This window comes from Nanorana parkeri, unplaced genomic scaffold, assembly GCF_000935625.1.
Source record: "Nanorana parkeri isolate BGI_ZX_2015 unplaced genomic scaffold, ASM93562v1 scaffold42, whole genome shotgun sequence".
Classification (NCBI taxonomy): domain Eukaryota; kingdom Metazoa; phylum Chordata; class Amphibia; order Anura; family Dicroglossidae; genus Nanorana; species Nanorana parkeri.
In genome coordinates this window covers 2,288,598-2,308,808 of record NW_017306310.1, presented here as the reverse complement: position 1 = coordinate 2,308,808, position 20,211 = coordinate 2,288,598, and the positions used below count along the sequence as shown (strand labels likewise).

General features: G+C 40.2%; 1 protein-coding gene across 1 annotated transcript in view; it reads left to right on the top strand.

Moving 5' to 3' along the window:
- Nucleotides 1-19,305, top strand: part of RHCG (Rh family C glycoprotein) — a 40,602-nt gene extending 21,297 nt beyond the window's left edge. Inside the window, exons 3-10 of the mRNA XM_018571603.1 lie at nt 1,112-1,262; nt 4,422-4,569; nt 5,608-5,774; nt 6,940-7,077; nt 9,011-9,147; nt 10,344-10,468; nt 12,464-12,537; nt 19,187-19,305. Of these exons, the coding sequence (XP_018427105.1) occupies nt 1,112-1,262; nt 4,422-4,569; nt 5,608-5,774; nt 6,940-7,077; nt 9,011-9,147; nt 10,344-10,468; nt 12,464-12,537; nt 19,187-19,282 (1,036 nt within the window). The 3' untranslated portion in view covers nt 19,283-19,305. The remainder of the gene's footprint in view (nt 1-1,111; nt 1,263-4,421; nt 4,570-5,607; nt 5,775-6,939; nt 7,078-9,010; nt 9,148-10,343; nt 10,469-12,463; nt 12,538-19,186) is intronic.
- The last annotated feature ends 906 nt before the right edge of the window (nt 19,306-20,211 follow it).

The window sequence follows — 20,211 nt, the reverse complement described above, 5'->3', positions numbered from 1 at the left end:
AGGCGCTTTCCCAGCTGGTCCCCCCTGGCAAAGCACCCTCCCAAGGTTGAGGGCATGTGGCCTGGTATGCTGCAAGGTGGGGAGGGGGTGCTCGCTCGTCCCCCCTTCCTGCTCCGCCAGGCTGCTGCTCGGACCAAGGGTCTGGTAAGGAATTTGATGGGGGACAGCATGCTTTTTTTTGTCTTTGTGGTCCCCACTAAAATTTCTACCAGAAATTGGGGAGGGGATTCCACGCTGTTTTTAAAAATGATTTTTAACATTTAACAACATAAATTCATTCTGGATGACATTCAGAAAGCATTTTGGATGCAATTTGGATACGTTCAGATTCGTTATTTTTTTCATTGACAAATTTGGATGCATCTAAATGTCTGAATATGCAGAAATTCGTCCAAATTTAAATTAGGAATGAAACGGATCACACCTGCCTAGTCTTTAGATGTTCCTGGATTTAGGCATGTTTACATATGTGTAGCCACATAAAACCAGGCTAAAGGGTCCCAGGAAAAACAACATTATTGTTGTCTGAATGCAGCTAGACTGGATGCACCTAGATGCTGCGAAATGCCTAGGTGTGTATTCAGCCATAGCAAAGCATTACACACTATGCTTCTGTGTGCATAAATAAATAAACTCCAATCACACCTGAAATCCTTTATTTTAATATCTGTGTGCATGGGGCCTTAAACACACACAATTGTCAGTCTTGACCTAAAGGCACACTACCCTGGGACTGGGACTGAAGATATTTTCAAGCAGAGGAAATTTGGCATTGCTGCAGTTTGAGTATCCTGTAACCCCCCAACCCTCTTTCCCCTGGACTTTGAGATAAATTCTTCAAGTGGAATCCAGTCATTCAGATGCTGGTGGGTTGGTAAGTCATTTGGGGCAGCAGTAAGCCCAGTAGAAAGGCTAAAAGGGCCCATTAATCTCACTGGCTCCCTAGGGGGCATCACTACATACACACACGGTATGTGCCATATAATATAACTTAAATGCAGTCCTGAGCATTACTAAAATGAAGTCTTCCAATTATCTTATACTTTGCATTAATAATGTCTTCGAGCTTTCAGGCATTCACTTAGATATTAATTTCATTAATCTCTTTCAGCCTCATCAATGCTGATTTCTGTGTGGGATCTGTGTGCATTGCCTTTGGCGGAGTTCTGGGGAAAGTCAGCCCTGTACAAGTAATGCTGATGACCTTGTTCCAAGTGACACTCTTTTCAGTGAATGAGTATATCCTTCTTGACAAGCTCCATGTAAGATTTATATGTAGTTGATTTCCTATTCATTATTCATTCATTTTTGGTCACCTAACCTGTGAGGGCTAGTTGCTTATATGTATGATAGTACAGAGTGAGTATTTTAAGGTGCCCTTCATAATTGTGTATAAATACCTAGAAAGTATTGCAACTGCATTAATTCATATTTGTTCTTTAACATAACTATAAGTTACAGGGCAGCAATGAGTCTTACCCATTAATTTCCAGCTAACATTAATTAAAATAGGCAAACCCTTTTTTATCTGCTCCCTGATTGAAGGTTAGAAGGTAAGATATTCAGCATGGAAATATTGCCTCATAAATCATATAAAGTTATTGGTTTATTTACCAGAGTTGAGTGAGAGGAAGAGCCCATTTTTTTAAATCAGTTACACCAGCCATGAGAAAAAGATTGGAACAGTTACATCACTAGTCTATGCTGTTTTGCTCTAGTACAACACTGTCAGAATTAACTGCTCCCTGAAAATAGTTACCAGCTATTATAAAAGGCAAAGTCTGAATTGCTAGTCTGACAGCTGGGCAAAAACAAAGCACCAATATAGTTAAACCATTTGCCAATTACCAATCCTCCTTACCTTCCCTCAAGTAGGTTAAACAGTAGGACAGCTGAGTGCCAAAACGTTGTTTTCTCCTGCAGGAAAATGTTACTGTTTTCTAATGTTCAGCTGACAATGTCAGATCAGAATAAAAAAAGCTTGTTTTTTTTTTAACCACATTTGGTTATAGCAGACCAAAATGGAGGCTATTCTCGCCTATTTATAGACCTTCACAAACACATTTGAGTAGTTAAAAACAACTTTTTATTTATACAAATGCATTAAAAAGGGACTATATAAAAAAACAAACGATTTCCATTTGTTAGCCAAACAGTTCATTTTTATTCTGGGTTTTCAAGGTCCAACAGCTGATTGCATTTTCTTCAAATGCGTTTTGGTTTTGTTAACTGCCTCTTCCATGGCCCTCCAGTGGAGCCATTCTCCATAAGTATGGTTCAAGGTATTTGAACAGCTGATGTAAACCCTTACAGCGAATATTGTTAAATCCTCCTGAGAAAGCTTATTATGACGAAACATGTTGAGGAAAATGCAATCAGCTGTTGGACCTTGAAAACTTACAATACAAATGCACTGTTTGGCTAATGAATGGAAATCGTTTGTTTTTATATATTCCTTTTTAATGCATTTGTATAATTAAACAGTTATTGTTTTTGCAAATACTGTGTCACCATGCTATAGGTGAAAACACTTGACAGACACTGCTACTCATCTGCCCCCCTACTTAGGGGGGCAGATGAGTAGCATCAATTTAAAATAAAAATTGACCAAGCTGAGCTATCGAATTCTGTAAACCAATAATTCGCAATTTGAAAAGGAGACTAAAGTTAAATACTGACTCAAAAGGAGAACACAATAGTTATGCAATATTTCATATAAACCTAGGGAAAAAAAACTTTCTTTTTTAGTCCTGACCATATTAAGAAAAGACAAAGTTGCCTGGGAAGGAGATAAGGTTACAGAGATATGACAAATTACAATCCAGTGAGCAAAGATGAGATTTGTTTTTCACTGGGTGGACTTATTCTCCAGTATAAGTGATCTGTCCACCCCTCTGTGCCACCATTTTTTTTCTTTAAGGCATTAATGGCCAGCTTTTTCTTCCTTATTCTCTGCACGTCCAATAATAATGTTAGATAGAGATATGTTAGATTTCAGACTGATCTCTGGAGAAAAAAAACATTTTTTCTCTGAGAATCTAAAATAGGTGCTGCAATGAAGTAAAGGCATGAGAAGCACCTATAGTTTCAATGGAGAATGGAGCAACCAGGCAAACCCTCTATCCACCATCACATACAAAGGAACAAAATAGGGGGGTAGCAGCACATGCAACTTAGATTATGAAAACATGTAGACAGGTAACCCCACAAAAAATGTGTTTTGTTTAGTTTCTGATCCATTTAGATTTGTATTTCTTTCATTTTTCGGATCCGGATTTAGTTCGTTATTCAGATTTTGGATTGTATGAAATTCGGATCCCCCTTTCACCAGAATAGAAACAAAATCTTTTTTTGGTGACAACTCTTAGGCTGGGTTCACACCTGGGCATTTTTCAGCGCTGATCGAAGCACTGAAAAAGGTTTTAGCAAGTGAAATCCTATTGAGTGCTATGGGCATGGTGCCCACCTGGGCGTATTTCAGCGCGATTTGTCGTGCTGAAAACGCCCTACGCCCGAAATAGTACAGGAGCTCCTTTGGGGCGTATTTCAGCGCGTATCCATTGGTATTCCCGATTGTGGCTCGGGGTTAACAAAGCAGTAATCCCCGCTGTGTCCTCTGGCCGCTGCCGTCTTCCGGGTTCTGTCCCTCGCGAGCATCTGCATCGCAGGGGGGCGGACCTGGCAGGAAGTTTAAAAAGTCAGCCAGGGAGGTTAAAAAAACGAGCATCGAACGCGCGTTTCAGTGAACAAAAAAGGTGTGTTGAAACGTGCTAAAAACGTGCTGAAAAAACGAGCATAAAATGCTCCTATTTGGAACGCCCAGGTGTGAACCCAGCCTAAAAGTTTGTATTTCCCGTCACTTTCTTTCTTGCAACAATGGCCACCAGGACAAAGACATGTGACTCTCCTTAGTATGAACACAGAGAGCAATAAAAACCCGACAGAGGTTCTAATTCACCTCAGCTCTATCCAAAACTCACCAAGGGAAGCATCATCAAAGTGCTACTGGTTAGAACACATTTGTTTACAAGTTTGTTATATCATATGGTGCATTTGCATTTATGCTAAGTGTAATTTAAGAGTAGTCAGTTGAATGCTGACACATGTTCTTGCATCACATCAATACTCTGAATAAGAAAATAAGCTTGTAGCTCAAATAATTATAACTGCAAAATATTCACAGTTAAGAACACTAATTCTTAATTACATTGGATCTTGATGTCTATATCTCTGTCAAAATACATTCCAACACCAAAACTGTAGCTAAAATGTGTAACAAGTGGCAGGGACAAATACACTTACAACAAGGATAAACTTTTAGAAGTCATTGTATCATTAAGTTAAAGCTGAGGATAGCATCATAATAGGACCTTAAAATATTTATCAACTGTGCAAATAACAAGTCACAATTCCTACTGCAGGTTATTGATGCTGGTGGTTCTATGACTATCCACACATTTGGGGCATATTTTGGATTGACAGTGGCCTGGATCCTAAAGCGTCCAAAATTAAGCCAAAATAACAACAAGGAAGGATCAGTGTACAGCTCTGATATCTTTGCTATGATTGGTAAGTTTGATGTACGAAGATAGATAAATAGATAGATAGTTATTACATTTTGTTTTCTTTCCAGGTGCCAGTGAGACAAGCACGGCTGGGCTCCTTCCAACACTCAATGTACCAATATTGCTAATTGGCAATATCAATGGTGTAACTATAGCAAGGGCAAACCGTGTCGATGGCATAGGACATGGGTCTAGAGATGTTCTGTTGGGGTCTTCAAAGTGTTTGTTAGAAAACTTTATTTTTTACCACCACCCTGAATGGAAAGAGAAACAAACCTGTCTTTGGAAAGCAAGGACTACATTATGTGCTTAGATCCATCTACCTAAGGGTCATAGTTCAAGACAGCCCCCACGAAAAAGACCCTATGGAGCACCAGTGCTTGACAAAGGGACCAGAAAGAAGAAACTGTGTGGAGTTTTCAGTTTAAGTTACTGGACACCAGCCAGGATGGGGGCTCATATTTGGAGTGTTCTGACAAAGCATAGTTGTTCAAAGGAGCTGTTATTAGCTGTGCAATATAAGCCACTAGCTACAATGCAAAATGCCAGGTGTATCAGAGAAAGGTCAATAATGGGCCATATAAGAGGGACCCCGTCCCTGTTTAATGTCTAGATCCCTAAGCAACTCTGTCATGAGAAAGTATATAAAATGTATCTTATTTAGAAAGAATTCATCTTTAAATATGGGAAATCCCAGGTTTAGGAGGTTTAGACAAAATGTTACAAAGGTACTACAGGAGATTTACTTGCAGCTCAACATGCTGACAACTACCGATTTAGACAGCAAATGCATTTTAGTTATCCTACAAATTAATTATGTTTTACGATTAATAGAATAAGACAAGATTCTAAAAAGATGATCGGCTCAATGCCCACATGTTACTTGTGGTTTGGTTTACTGGTTGATGGAAATCCCTTCTCGCTAAGACTCCAACTTAAACTGAGCAACTCATGGATGCCTTTATCTTTATAAACATTTAGTTGGGAATGCAAGAGAAAAAAGTGCAACATTTTAACCTACGGCCCTTTTGCGTATATACAGGAACGTTGTTTTTGTGGATGTACTGGCCCAGCTTTAATTCAGCTGTCTCCAATCATGGCGATGCTCAGCACAGAGCTGCTATTAATACATATTGTTCCCTGGCTTCCTGTGTTCTCACGACTGTTGCCATCTCCAGTGTAGTCAGCAAAAAGGGTAAAATCGAAATGGTAAGTGTATCTCGTTGGAATTTTGTCTATATGTCACATATTCTAAACAAATAAATCCATTAATTAGTATCCAACCAATCAGCAGAACTTTGTCTGTAAATAGAGTTCAGAAATTCTATTGAAGTATATTAGCAACATATATATTACAGAGTGCGTTTTGGATACAAAAAGTTGCTTTGAAATATAGCATATACTACTTTATAAATAAACTTTGCCAGACTTGCTGAAGCAGTTATATTTTATACTGGTCTGTTAACAATTACTCCCTAGAAGTGGTGCCCTGTAGTCCTAGATTCTTTGTTCACCTTCTTTTAAATTGGTAATGGCATGTGGGTGATATTATTTTACTTTTGTATGCAACAATAAAGAATACCTAAATAATTTGCCTATGCTGCATTGAGCCTATAAGTTAACCCTCATTATTACACTCCTTGTTCGGAGTAATTGTATACAGATTATCTTGGGGTTATTGGCTCACTGCTTTTTAGTTTGTATGAGGTAAATTGGTGGAGTGCATTTTTTAGAGAGGACACTTACACACTTTCTTGTGTCTTTATATTGCAACCACTAACTTAAGGCCCAGGACTCCCATGCAAGCCTCTGACAGACCAGTGATTTTGGCATATGCAAATCTAAGTTTGATGTATTCATATAAGCTTGCATTGCGCTGACAAATCAAGAACAGAAACTATTATGCTAGCCACAAATGTAGCATTATCTGCATTCCTAAAGAGGTAACATCAAACTATTCAATGTGGCTGTACATAATTTTAGGACTAATGCACAACAAATACACTATGCAAAATACAGAATTACTCATCAGAAAAAGAGAACCTATTAGCTTGTTTCTAACTTGTAAAAGAAGCAGTGTTCTCAGCTGCATATACTTCTGAAAATTTGTGGTAGTTGCACACCATTTCAATATGCCCCTGGGTTGTGTTGTGCAATTCTGATCTGTATTGAAACTGGGGCAAATAAATGGAATGTGTGGACCTGTACTAATCTTTGAAAGCACTGACACTGGGACATATATAACAATACATTTATATGCAAGAGAGGTGTGTGTATGTATGATTTAGCCTGCACTGTATTGTGATATATCCTATAAATCCTGCATTTTGTCACTGTATATCAATGCTGCTCTTAAAGGAAGTTGGTCTTACAGGTTCACATTCAGAATGCAACCCTGGCTGGAGGAGTGGCAGTTGGGACAGCTGCAGAAATGGCACTTACTCCATATGGATCACTGATAGTTGGATTCATATGTGGAATTGTTTCTACACTTGGATATGCCTACCTTTCAGTAAGTGAAGTCTTGACCCTAAAAAGTAGCTCCATGATCTACTAGTTTCAAAAACATGTCTAATATGTATGTACCTGCACTCTGTGTGTTACATACACGTGACAATGTATGTACGTTTAGGGTTACCACTGGAGGTGCACCGAAATGGAAATTTTAAAACCGAAACCGAAATAAAAAAAATTGCCAGGCAGAAACCGATACCGAAAATGTTTTTATTTTATTTTTTTCAAATTTTTCAAATTTTTTATTTTTATTTATTTTTTAATAAACTTTTTAATTTTTTTATATTTATTTTTATTTATCAATTCATTTTTTATTAAATATTTTTACTTAATGTTAGGGGCTTTGGGGAAATATTAGGCTTCTAAACAGACCCCTGATATTTCCCTTTTAAAATAGAAAAAGAGATTGAGGGCACAAAGTCCTCAATCTCTTTTTCTGTGTCCCTGTTATCAATGAACAGGAATCCTTCATGAGTGTTCCTGTCCATTCATAACATGAGAACATTGTGATAGGAGGCTGAGCGGTGTGGGAGGAACGACACCGGCCGCTCACAGCGCTTGGCAGGCGTCACAGTTTCTCTCCTCCATGCTGGGACACAGAGCAGCGCCCAGCGGGGAGGAAAGAAAACAGGGATGTGCCAATGTATCGGCAGGAAAATGACACTTTCGGCATTTAGCCCAAAGTGCCATTTTCGGCCAATATGTTTCGGCGGCCGATATATCGGTGCATCCCTAGTTGCCACCTTTTCTGCCGCAGTTTTTTCACCTGCTCTGGATCTGCACGCTTCGATGTGAACTGGAGCTCAAAATACCATAGGAATACATTGGACGCAGTTTTGATCCGGTCTGCACCTGCTCTGCTCTCCATCTGCTCCGCGCTTGGTGTGAACAAGCCCTTACACTCTGTACTCTGTGCTGTATATTACATACTCCAAATCTTTGCATCCTGTACTCTGGGCTGTACATTACTTTTATTCTTGGAAACTGCACTGTCTTTTCAGGGCTGTATGTTACTGGTATTCCGGTTGCACTCTGTGTGCTGGGTTGTACATTATACTCCTGACCAAAGCATTCATTGTCTCAACAGATGCCAGTTGCTAAATTGTCCACAACAATTTTAATTAAGTATTTTTTGAAGATGGTCTCAGACACAGTGATAGCTCTCTGCTAATATTCCGTATGCAAAAAATAATTTGTAATAAAAGAGTCAAGTTTTTTAAAATGTTCCTTTGAAGGTTTACGTGTGTCTGTGAAACAGTTGCTTGTATCACAGTGGTTGAAGTGTATGTAAAGGCTTGACTTGACCACGGCTACTATTTGCTGCAGCACAAAGTGCGCCACTGACTTCACCTCCTGTGTGTGCCTCAAGTCCTTCAAAATCCTAGCAACTCTCCTGGATATTAATATTTATGATCATGACTCTTCATGTTTTTGGGCTATAGGAATGATGGTAAACTGTCAGAGAGGCCAATGTTCCCTGAAGAATTAAACAGTATAAGTATAGTAATCGCCTATAAATTTTTACTCATTGTTACAACAGTCAAAATAGGACTAGTACATGTTCGGCGTTAAAGGAGGGATCTGATCACAGAAGTATTGCTTTGGACACCAAAGGTTGTGTGCATCCAGACTCCAGTGATAGAAATCTGTCTTTCTGCATGAGCAAGACTGTAAGTGAAACTATAAGAACTGCCATAGATGAGCAATTGACAGGCAACTGTAGCTGCAAAGATGTGTTATACTGACCATGTACACATCTATTTTGGGATGAATACCTCTTGGATTTTTAAACTAGTCATGTGAACTATCTGTCTATTTTTTTTGTTCTGAGATTATCTGAAATCTTATTTGTTTACTGCAACATATTCTTCATTTATATAATTCTTATATAAATATATTTAAACATAAATATCTTCATTATAATTTTACAGCCTCTCTTGTCCTCAAAATTAAATCTCCAAGATACTTGCGGGATCCATAATCTCCATGGAATGCCAGGTATAATCGGAGGGATTGTCGGAGCAGTAACAGCAGCTGCAGCCACTGAAGGAGTGTACACAGAGGCTGGGTGAGGACATTGCTAGAAGCATGCTGTTCTTTAAAATATTACTGATTGCAGCAGTCCATAAATAAAAGTCTGTAGTATATGGTAACCTATACACATTTTTATAGTCCAGGTAGAGGATTTGAATACCAATCAGTATGGTCCTTTTAGGTTCCTGTTTCCTGGGTTGTGAGTGGTGGGTCAGAAGGTTGTTTTGTTTTAATCTGTCAGGACCAGCCAGGGGTTTAAATGAAAAAAGACCAAAAATTGTGGGGAAAAAATATTTTCAACTTTTTGTTATACAAAATATCAAATAAAATCAAATTTCTTCCTAAAGTTAGGCCAAAATGTATTCTGCTAAATGTTTTTGGTAAAAACAAAATCCCAATAAAGTATATACTAAGCTGTTTGTGTGAATTGGTACCAATTATAAGTGGTACCACATGGTTTTTATCCATATGGTGTCAAACAGCAAAATCGGTATTGCTCGGGGTAAAGGATTGGTTTAGGAATGATATTGCCGGTATATTTTTTTCAAACCTTTGTGTGTCTGCTACATAAAATCTTATAGGGAGCTGAACCCCCCCCCCCCCAGGAAAAAAAATTATCTACGGCCCTGGGACCAGCAGAAGACTGCTGCTCAGATGTAATGGTCTTAGACGTTCCAAGTATCAGATCAAAGGAAAGCATAGGCAATATTGTATACTAAAGTGTAATAGCAAAGCAGGTAGTCAGGCGTGAGCAGGTATGAGCAGTGGTTGGCCTGGAAAGCAAATTGACACTCAAGTCAGGATGATAACAGACAACAGAAAAAAGATTGGAAGGTGCAGGGAGCAACTACACAGACAAAAGCAACCCAACAGCTTGCGCTGCAACATAAGGTGCCAGCAGTGGAAATGGACTGTACAAGAGCAAGGCTTAATACTTAGGCATAGGAAACAACACAGGAATTGAACACAGAAGCTGGACATACATCATATGAGTATGTTCCAGCAAGAGGCAAACAGACACACACCATTAAATGGCCACAGCAAGCGTATAAACACAATGCACGTTGGAACAGGATGGAGCAGACAGATTGATAAACATGAGACATACAACAGATAGCTAACCTGGTTCAATGCTTTGCTATGAGTAAAAGTTATTAAATTCAAAATGTTCTGCTTGAACCTAGTCATTGATCTGAACCACTAAATGTTTATTTTTTTTCTATTTTTCAGTCTGGTAGAACTTTTCAGGTTTAAAGATGAATATGCTTCTAGAACACCCAGCATACAAGGAGGATATCAAGCAGCAGGAATATGTGTGTCTTTGGCCTTTGCTTTTGTGGGAGGAACTCTAGTAGGTGGGTATCTGCTGCCAATACTGCCATCTATAATTTTTCAGCATTACTGAAGAAGGGGAATCTTGAGACCCAAGTGTGTCAAAAGAAGCCATTTCCAATTATAGAAGTCAGGTTCTGATACAGGAATTCAACCTGAAAGACAGAATGTGGTTTTGAGTTGAATGCACCATGTCATATTACTAATGTGTTCTTTGGATTTAGCATTTTACAGTCTACTGTACAAGTTATACTTCCTGGGACTCTATGCTCTTCAGCTTCCATAGCTAGGTTCTCCTTCATTCCAACTTTGCCTCCAGTTATCACACAAAATTACCAAATTGCTTTTATGATCTCCGGTATCATGTCCAACTTTAGGGACATTGCCAGCTATGCCCACTTGGAAGCATGGGGCACTATGTGTCCAGACTGGGCCAGAGACTTGTGCCACACTCACATTGTACCATTTGTTAGCTCATGACCCTTTTCTGTATTTGGAATTGTCCACAACTGCAAAACATTCTTGAAATTCACCTGTCTGAACCCCTCTTAATGTACATGGCTGTTTGGATGCTTGACTTTGGTTACCCTTGACAAAGACCTCTGGCTATTTCACCTGACTATGCTTCTGTCTCACACTTTTGCACTAGATATGACACTTGGCTGTTTTTGATCTAGGTTATGCAGCTTGCCGCTTCCATTTTTGACAGGGAAACACAATGGATTTATATTTCACCAGTTTTAGTTCCTAATAGTCTCTATGTAGAACTAGACCATAATTATTAGCAACGGATGAGAACACTACATGAAGTGTGATAGTAAATAGAGAAAATTAAGTTGACATAAGCTATACATTATACCAAATTGAGTGAGCTGCACGTGTTCCCCGAGTATGTATAGCCACGGGTGCCTACCAAAAGCAAATTCCACTCTACCGCCCAGTCTAAGAGTACAAAAAACATGACACTCAATTGCTCAAAATGCTTTTATTCCACTGAAAAATGGTACATTAGCAAGTACCAAGATAAAGACAATTTTGGGAATCCTAGCCCTTCATCATGTTCAAGGCTCATCTTGAAATGTGCGCTTTATATGCATAGGTACATGCATTTGTTTACACACGTTTTATATGCACCCAGCACTTTTAAAAGATCTTCATATAATTTGAATATATGTTTATTAGTACAGATTGATTTGCATACACAAATTGTTTAGGTATTTGTGGGGAGAGCACTGCACAAAAAAAAAGAAATATGGTAAAATCTTAGTGAGACATTCACTTGGTGTAAGCTGCATATTAGATCAAAGTAATTGTAATATGTATTATATAATTACAGATAGTGTGGAAGTCTTTGGGTTTAGTTTTTCTATCTTCAAATTGCAACTAGCAAGGCCATCCTCTGGGAGTGCTTGTCACACAAGTCACAACCCCACCATTAAGGTCCCTAGTGAAATACCAGACTCTGCACCTTGGATAGTGTTACCCTGCTGGTTGGAGCATCTTAAGTGTTTCCCTGCCGGTTGGAGCATCTTAAGTGTTTCCCTGCCGGTTGGAGCAACCTATTTTCAGAAAGGGTCTGTTCACAAATGTCCAACACAGGTCATTTCCCTGCGGCGTACTGTCACCTTGTGATTTGCTGTAAAAGTAAAGTGTTACAGTCCCATCGCTGGGGTTGAGGTGATTGAGGAAATAATTTTTCCTACCTGCCGCAGACTGATAACTTAATTTCAGCCTTGGTAAAGTCACAAGATTTAAAAGGCTGCTTTTAATGATAAAAGGTAGTTTAATTATAATGTTGTGTATATTTTGACATGTCAGGAATGTGCAGTATTTATTTAGACTGATATTATTACTAAGGGGCCCACTTAAGTGCAATATCAGCTTTGAAAAAATCCACTGGTTTTGTAAAACGTTCTGTTGACTTTGCATTAAAAACAGTATAATGCATTGTTTCCATATTGTTATTCTTGTTATTAATCATGGCCATATTATCAGTGTTCCATATCTTAATTTTTTAGGATTATTCCTGAAATTACCATTCTGGGGAGATCCTTCAGATGAGAACTGTTTTGATGATGGTGTCTACTGGGAGGTAAGGTCATTGTTTAATGATGGAAACTATAATAATCAATTTTGTTTGATAATTGTTGGTTTTCTTCAGCTAGCATTTACAATTATTTGACAACAACATTTTCAGTGAATATTACTTAGTTCCTAATATTTATTTTTCAGTAAGGCTCTGTTCACACCTAAGCATCAGTGTTCTTTTTAAGCATTATACACTTTGTCAAGTTTTTCTTGAGCGTTCTCCATTTTGTTCCACAGTTGTTTTTTTTTGCAAAGCGGAAGGCTGGCTCTTATGCGACAAACGTGTGACAAATGCTCAAAAGATTTACAAAAATACTTGTGTTGTGCATTTACAGGCATTTCCATTGACGATATAACACCAAATGTGCAGAAATCTGCAGAAAAGTTTTACAGCGTCAGGTGACCGAATTCTCAGATGTAAACAGGGGCCATTGAAAACAATGGTGTGCGTCGCTGTATCGGCAGGAAAATTGCACTTTCGGCACTTAGCCAAAAGTGCTATTTATATATATATAGGGCCGACAGGCCCTAAGAACCAGAGACTGTGTCCTGTGACACCGGTAGTGATGTAATGCACATCACTTCCGGGTCCAGTTATCGGAGGAGAGATCCGCAGCTAGAAGCCACTGATCTCTCCTCCGATCTGTCAGGGGAGAACCTCCACATGCGGCTTGGGTTCACACGAGGGACAGATGAGCCCAGGAAGCCGACGGTGGCACTGGCGGCCGTGGAGGAGGGGGACACAACTCTGCACCGTACAAGCGATCCAGCTCCTGTACAGACGCCGGATTGCTTGTATTTAAACAGCAATCGTCTGTTGTTTAACACGGTACCAAGAACATGGCTTCAGCGGATGACATACATTTACGTGAACCCGCAGGAAGTAGTTAAAAAAAATGCTGAAAAAGCATTTGACAGAGTAAGTTGGCCATTCCTTAGAGAGTCCCTCATACAAGCAGGACTGGGAGAGCAATTTGTATCTAAGGTAATGGCCCTATATACCCATCCAACCGCCAAGGTAAGGGTGAACGGGGACCTATCTGCTCCCTTTCCCATTCTTAATGGAACCCATCAGGGATGTCCATTGTCTCCCTTATTATATGTTATAGTGATGGAACAACTAGCTGCTACTATTAGACAAAACCCTTCAATCATGGGAATGATTTCCCCAACACAACATCATAAAATGGCATTATATGCAGACGACTTACTCTTTTTTATAACCTCTCCATTGATAACAATACATATCCAAATCAGAATTCCTGAATATATCATTAACAAACAGGGTACGAGAAGGTATTATGGAAAACTATTCATTTAGATGGCAATATAACTATCTTGTGTATCTGGGTATTAAAATTCCTAAAGATCTTGACTCACTATATACCATTAACTTTAGAGACTGCTCAGATGGGATTTTCGGTCAATTTTATACATGGAACTGTCTGAGTCTGTCATGGTTGGGCAGAGTTAATGTCCTAAAAAATCATATACAGATTTCAGACAGTCCCTATTATGTTACCAAAATCCCTTTTCCAGAAACTTAAGTTGGCTGCAATGAGATTCGTGTGGGCAAATAAAACCCCATGGATTAGTGCAAAAGTACTGATGAGACCAAAACAAAGAGGAGGATTGGGAATCCCGGACTTTGAATTGTATCATAAAGCGGCCTTGCTACTAAGATTACTGGACTGGATACATGCCAGCCAAAACAAAAGTGGAGTAAAATTGGGGACTGATATATCCTCTTCACCATTAAGCAAAATTCCTTGGTTGTTATTAGAGAATAGACCTAAGGGACACACCCTACCTTTCTTGGTAAGACCGGTGTTACAAGTATGGGACAGGTCCATTACTAAATATAACCTATCTTCCAGACCCGGGCCTTTGACAATTCACAATCCACAATTCCCACCAGATATGCAGGTGGCCCCTTTCTTAAACATGGAGAGTAGTTCTATGGAACGAGTTTGGCAAGTCTTAGAGTTAGGGAAAGAAGAGCTGAAAATAGAGTTAAGACCGGAGAAACAAAACAATGGGAAACTATGGCTAGAGGCTATGCAACTGTCAGATTATATAAGATATCTTAGGGCCCGTAAAACCTGAATAGGCCACTTACACCTTTTGAGAAACTGTGCGTGAGTAAAGCCCCTATCTCGCATATGTTGTCAGTGATTTACAGCATGCTGAGGGAAGAGGAGGCTAAAGGACATACAAAGTTTATGGGAACAAGATCTGAGAAGAGAGATATCAGAGAAAGAATGGGAAAGAATATTCACTGTGGCTCATAGCTCTGTTACCTCCCCATTCTTTCAAGAAAAAAACTATAAAGTAGTGTCAAGATGGTACAGGTGCCCAGAATCTGATAGATGCTGGAGGTGCAATGTGGAGGAAGGGACCTTCTTGCATATCTGGTGGAGTTGCCCGAGAATACAGCCGTTCTGGGAATCGATATTTGTAATATACCGCTCTGTGGAAGCATCAAATATAGAAAAAGACCCCCTATTGGCACTATTATCATTATTCCCTGGCCCCATAAAAAAAGATAAAAAATGATATTCTAAGATTTGTAATGGCGGCCGCCAGAGTAGGTATAAAATCACACACAATAAAACACACACATTAACAATTCAAATAGTTATTTAAAACATGTCCCCTTCTCCTGCTTACCTGTTTTGCAGGAAGGGGGGCTGCATCCCTGGGTCCATTGAAGGATCAGTGTGATCTGCACTCTGGCTGATGCAAACCCTACTAATCGCTCCCTGCCTGTTAGCAGAGGCACCACGAGGGATCGATCAGTATGATCTGCATCATCAAGAGATGCAGATCATACTATTTCTCCACTGGACCACCAGGGAATGATTTTCATTCAATATATTGCCTGTTTGGCAATGTGTTAAATGAGATATGGGCGCTTGCCAGGTTTAAAGATGGCCGCCGCTACTCGTGGCAGCCATCTTTAAACATGTCATGTACAGTGGAGACCCCCTGGGGACACTGGAGGCCCGCACGGAACATCCCAGGTGAGAATCTGGAGCGTGCAGGCCCCGGTCTCCTCCGTTGCTGCGACGGCCCAGCCACCTCCACCTCCTGGCCTGTCACTTGTACGGCCAATACCCATGTAAGTTGCACCGGCGGTAGTTCCGCCACCGGTGCGAACAAAGACTAAAAGTTCAGTAACCCACAGAGCTAAATAGTAGAATAGCAGAAGCACTTGATGAGTTGTGTATTCTGTTCGCTGCCATTGCAGTTTCTCGCTGTTGATGAATAAAATCAAGTTGAAAGTAATGAAGATTGTGCAGCTAGCGAGCTGTGTCTTCTGTTTTTAATTACAAAGAAGCAGCATGTTAACAACTGATTGCCATTGCTCCACATGCCACTTTTGTAGGCCCGTTTGCCTGCTTGTTTTAATAAAAAAAGACTGCAGCAATGGCTAAAAACGAATGGAAAGTGGTTAGCAAGTAGTGAACAAAAAAGGGGAAGCTGACAAATTCCTGATAAACAAAACCATTGGACATTTTAAAAAAATGCTGTAAAAGAAGAAAACAATACCAAACAGGGGCTATACACAACTCTTTATAAAGAGCCTCCTCATTTATTCATAGTGGAAGGTAATACAGGATTTCCTTGTAGGTAGGACAGAAATACAAATCTTCTCTTTGCCACTAGATGGCACTATGGTATTAAAGAAGTAAAATACCACCAAGAAATACAGTGCAACAGTAACATTCAAAATGCATACATAGCTAACATGAAAGCCAAACATGACAACAAATGTATTAAACTTTAAATTAATTAAAGTTTGCCAGTACATATTGAATGATTGTTATAATAAAGCTCGCTCAGTTTAACTGTTCACTTTAAAGTAGTATTACACTCTCAAACTTTTTTCAATAATTAATGCAGATCAAATAAACATACATTATCCAGTAAAGCATATCTTTACAGTTTTTCTCTTTAAGGAGAACTATGAGGTGAGTGCTTTTCACTCACCTCATGGTTTTAGCCGTTCTAGCCGACTCATTCACTAAAGGGTTAAATTAAAATGTAAATAAACACACTATATTGCGTAAAATAAACTATATGCGTAAAACATTCTGAGGTTAGTAATATACAGCTATATAAACAAGGACGGAGAACAAGAAAACTGTCAGGCAAGAGTTATAACTCTATGGTTATAAATGTGATTAGGTTTTATTGAGCAATGTTGTATGTTGTGATTTTATGTTGTGATGAAAATAATAAAAATTTTGAAGAAAAAAAAAAGCGCCCCCAAAAAATTCAAAAAAACGATCCAACAAAGTAATCCATGGTCAATCACCTCGTCCAGCAATGTCCACGCCAACACGTATTGTGGAAATTAAAAAAAAATTCCGACGCTCGCTGACCAGTCTACGAGCGTTAAACTGCCGCAAAATGACATTCTGACAGATGCAGGCCGAATGTAAACAAATGGGAGGAGTCAGCCGTAGCCGCAGGCTACTGTCCTCAGGTCATTTGATTTTTTAATATTCAAAAACTCCCCCCCCCCCTTTCCTGGTCTGCCAGGCCAGTGCTCGGATTAAGGGTCTGGTTGGGAATTTTAGGGGGGACCTCACATTTTGTTTTGCATTTTTTGGCAGTGGTGTTCCCCCAGACCTAAAGGGCCTGGTATGAATCTAAGGCCCCATTCACACTGAGCGGGTCCTGCAGGCGCGACTTCCACCGCGATATCGTGCATTTTTGCCGCACGATATCGCGAGAAGTCACTGGCCTATGATTTTCAATGGAGCTGTCTTAATGTACAGCTCCGTGTTGCCCGTCGCTCATCGCGGTCGCAAGTCGCGCCTGCAGGACCCTTTTTTCGGGGGATGTTGCGCAATTTTTCTACTTTTTAATGCAGTCCGACGGTGAAGGTCGCGCTACCGTCGCTTGAACGTTGCCCCGAACAGTCGCGCTATCCCGGCCGCGTGGATCCGCTTCTAAAGGTATGTCGCTTAGTGTGAATGGGGCCTTAGGGGTAACCTCACGCACCTTTTTTAACTGGGGGTCTGGTATGGTTTGGGAGAGGGACTTCACTCTTTTTATTTCTTCTGAATGTCATGTTGATCCAGTGATTTCAGAATATTTTGAGTCACTGACCTAGAACAAGTATACATGTAAGGGGCTGTTACTTCACTATTTTGTGATTTTCATGCTTGCTCTAGGTCAGTGGCTTCTAGACAGAGACAGAGGAGGCCAGGCAACTAACATTGTTAGAAGGAGGTCAGAAATGGCCTTCCTGTTCCTCTCAGTACAGGTTTCCTGTAAAGTCCATCTCTAGGCAAAAATAAAGAAATACACCCCACTTCTTACCGCCTGCTTTTTAAAAAAAAAAGTCTGTGAACTCTGAAAGTACTTACCTTAGTCCTTGGTCACATGACCCTTCAGCACCTCTTCTGGCAATTGGTACTAGTGACTTGTTGATAGTCTCAACTGTTCAACTGTTCTTCTACTGGGTCTGATCATCGCCCCTTCATTATGACTGCAGAAGCCAACAGACAGTGCTTATGTAATCAGGAATAGACAATGTTACCTTCCAGGCTGGCAGAGAAGTATGAAGAATTGGAACTGATCTGTCATATGATAATATGGTGTGAATACACAGGAGCTGGTGGTGTGGAAGGGAAGGAAGTATTTTTCCTAATGCTCAGAGATGAGTTTTAAAGACCCTATCACAAACTTAAAAAATTGTACCTAAGTACTCCAGGAAGAGTCAATTCTCTAGCACTGCCCCCTTTTTACTTACTTGTCATAGCCCTCTCCTTCTTCTGGGAGTGTCTAACTACTCTATGTGCTGGCCCAGCTCCTTCACCCTCCCATCAGCTCTCTTCATAACCTTTTATGTAGCTGCTGGGAGTAGAGCAAAGGGGAACACTATAAGGTGTGAGCTGAGTGACAACTGTGAGTCTGCTGGTGGAGCAGGAGTCTCAGGGCTTTTGGATATCTACACAGGGGAGTCTTTTACAGGTAAATAGCATGTATAATATACATTAAATGCACCTATAATCTTAGGGTAAGTTTTTTGCTGAAATAAATGGTCTGGCAACATGGTCTCTCTAAAGAATAACTCCAAGTTTTTTTCCAGTTTTGCCGTCCACATATTACGTATTACAAAGTGTCCAAGATTTGCATATCTCTCCATGTTCCAGCGCTGTCCCCAGCGTACTCCTGAGTGCAGTGCCGCTGGTTCTCTCCTGCCAGAATAACAGCTCCGTCATTCTGTCCATTTACTGTGAGTCCAGCTTGCTGTCGGCACACCCCCTGGGGGTGCATCATTATACAGGCTGGACTTACAGTACTCCAGGCCTGAATGGCACTCACACAGCATTATGTTAATGCCGCTCAGTCCAGGGAGAGTGCCCGCATCCACCTCTTCCAAAAAGGAAGCATCCAGGCTGGCTAGAACTAGACAGGAAAAAGGTAAGTTTAGGTTTTTTGTGCAAAGGCCTGGGGACTTTGCCTAAATATCACTGGGCGGGATAAATTATGATGGCGTTTCATTGGAAAATATCAGGCTTACAGTATATTGTTTAGGTTGTAAAGGCTAGGAAAATAAGGTTGCCCCGGTGGCATCTGTTTCTGTTGTTAGCGTTGATGGCCGTGTAGATTAACTTCTTCCTCTTGTTTTCCAGCTTCCTGGAGAGGACCCCGAGTATGCAGAGCCTAGCAACAACTACATCACTCATCTACCTGAAACAATGAAGGAAATTGATAAAAATGTACCCTAGATCAAAGCCTAGATCACCGAGTACTGGCAACAAACCATCTACTCACTATCATTTTATTTGACATTTTTGTTATTTTTGTACTGTGTCAGTATGAAAAATGTTGTTCCTTAGAAAAAGAAATATATACCTTCATTGATCAAATGAGATTAAATCACATGTAAATACCATGCATAATAATGTATTGTGATGTTGTAAATATTAGTACTGTGAAAAATATGAATCCAATATGAATCATACGTTTGCTTTAGGGCACGGTTTTATTAGAGCTATTCGCTGAAGAGTAAATCTGATCCACCAATCCAAGTGTTGTCTTCCATTCCGTATTGCCTCCAGTACTCATCTGACTCCATAACAAAAATATAACTCCAAGTATTGTGCCTGCATGCTGGCTACACTAAGAGCAATTTTATATCAACCTCAACCAGCTCACAAACACAATCAAATGGCCAGCGCAACTTACCACATTTCTGCCATAGGGATATTAATACACACAGTGGCGTAGAGGTTAACATTTCTGTCTTGCAGCACCGGGTGTTTGCCAGTGGCAGACCTAAGGAACAAAGGGCCCTGGTGCAAGATTTTTTTTGCCCCCCCCCCCCAAAAAACCCCCCCACAAACACAGCGCTCTCCTCCCGCTGTGCTCGGACGGCTGTCACTTTCTCTCCACCCCGCTGGGACACAGAGCAACGCCCAGCAGGGAGGAAAGAGAGCAGGGATGCGCTGATGTATCAGCAGAAAAATGGCACTTTCGGCATTTAGCCATAAGTGCCATTTCCGGCCGATATCTTTTGGCGGCCGATATATCGGTGCATCCCTAATTTTTACAGCAATGCAGAATGGCACAGGCTATAGAGGACTACACATCCCAGCAATACTTTATATAACAATAGCATTTCTGTATAAAGTACTGCTGAGATTTGTAGTCCTCT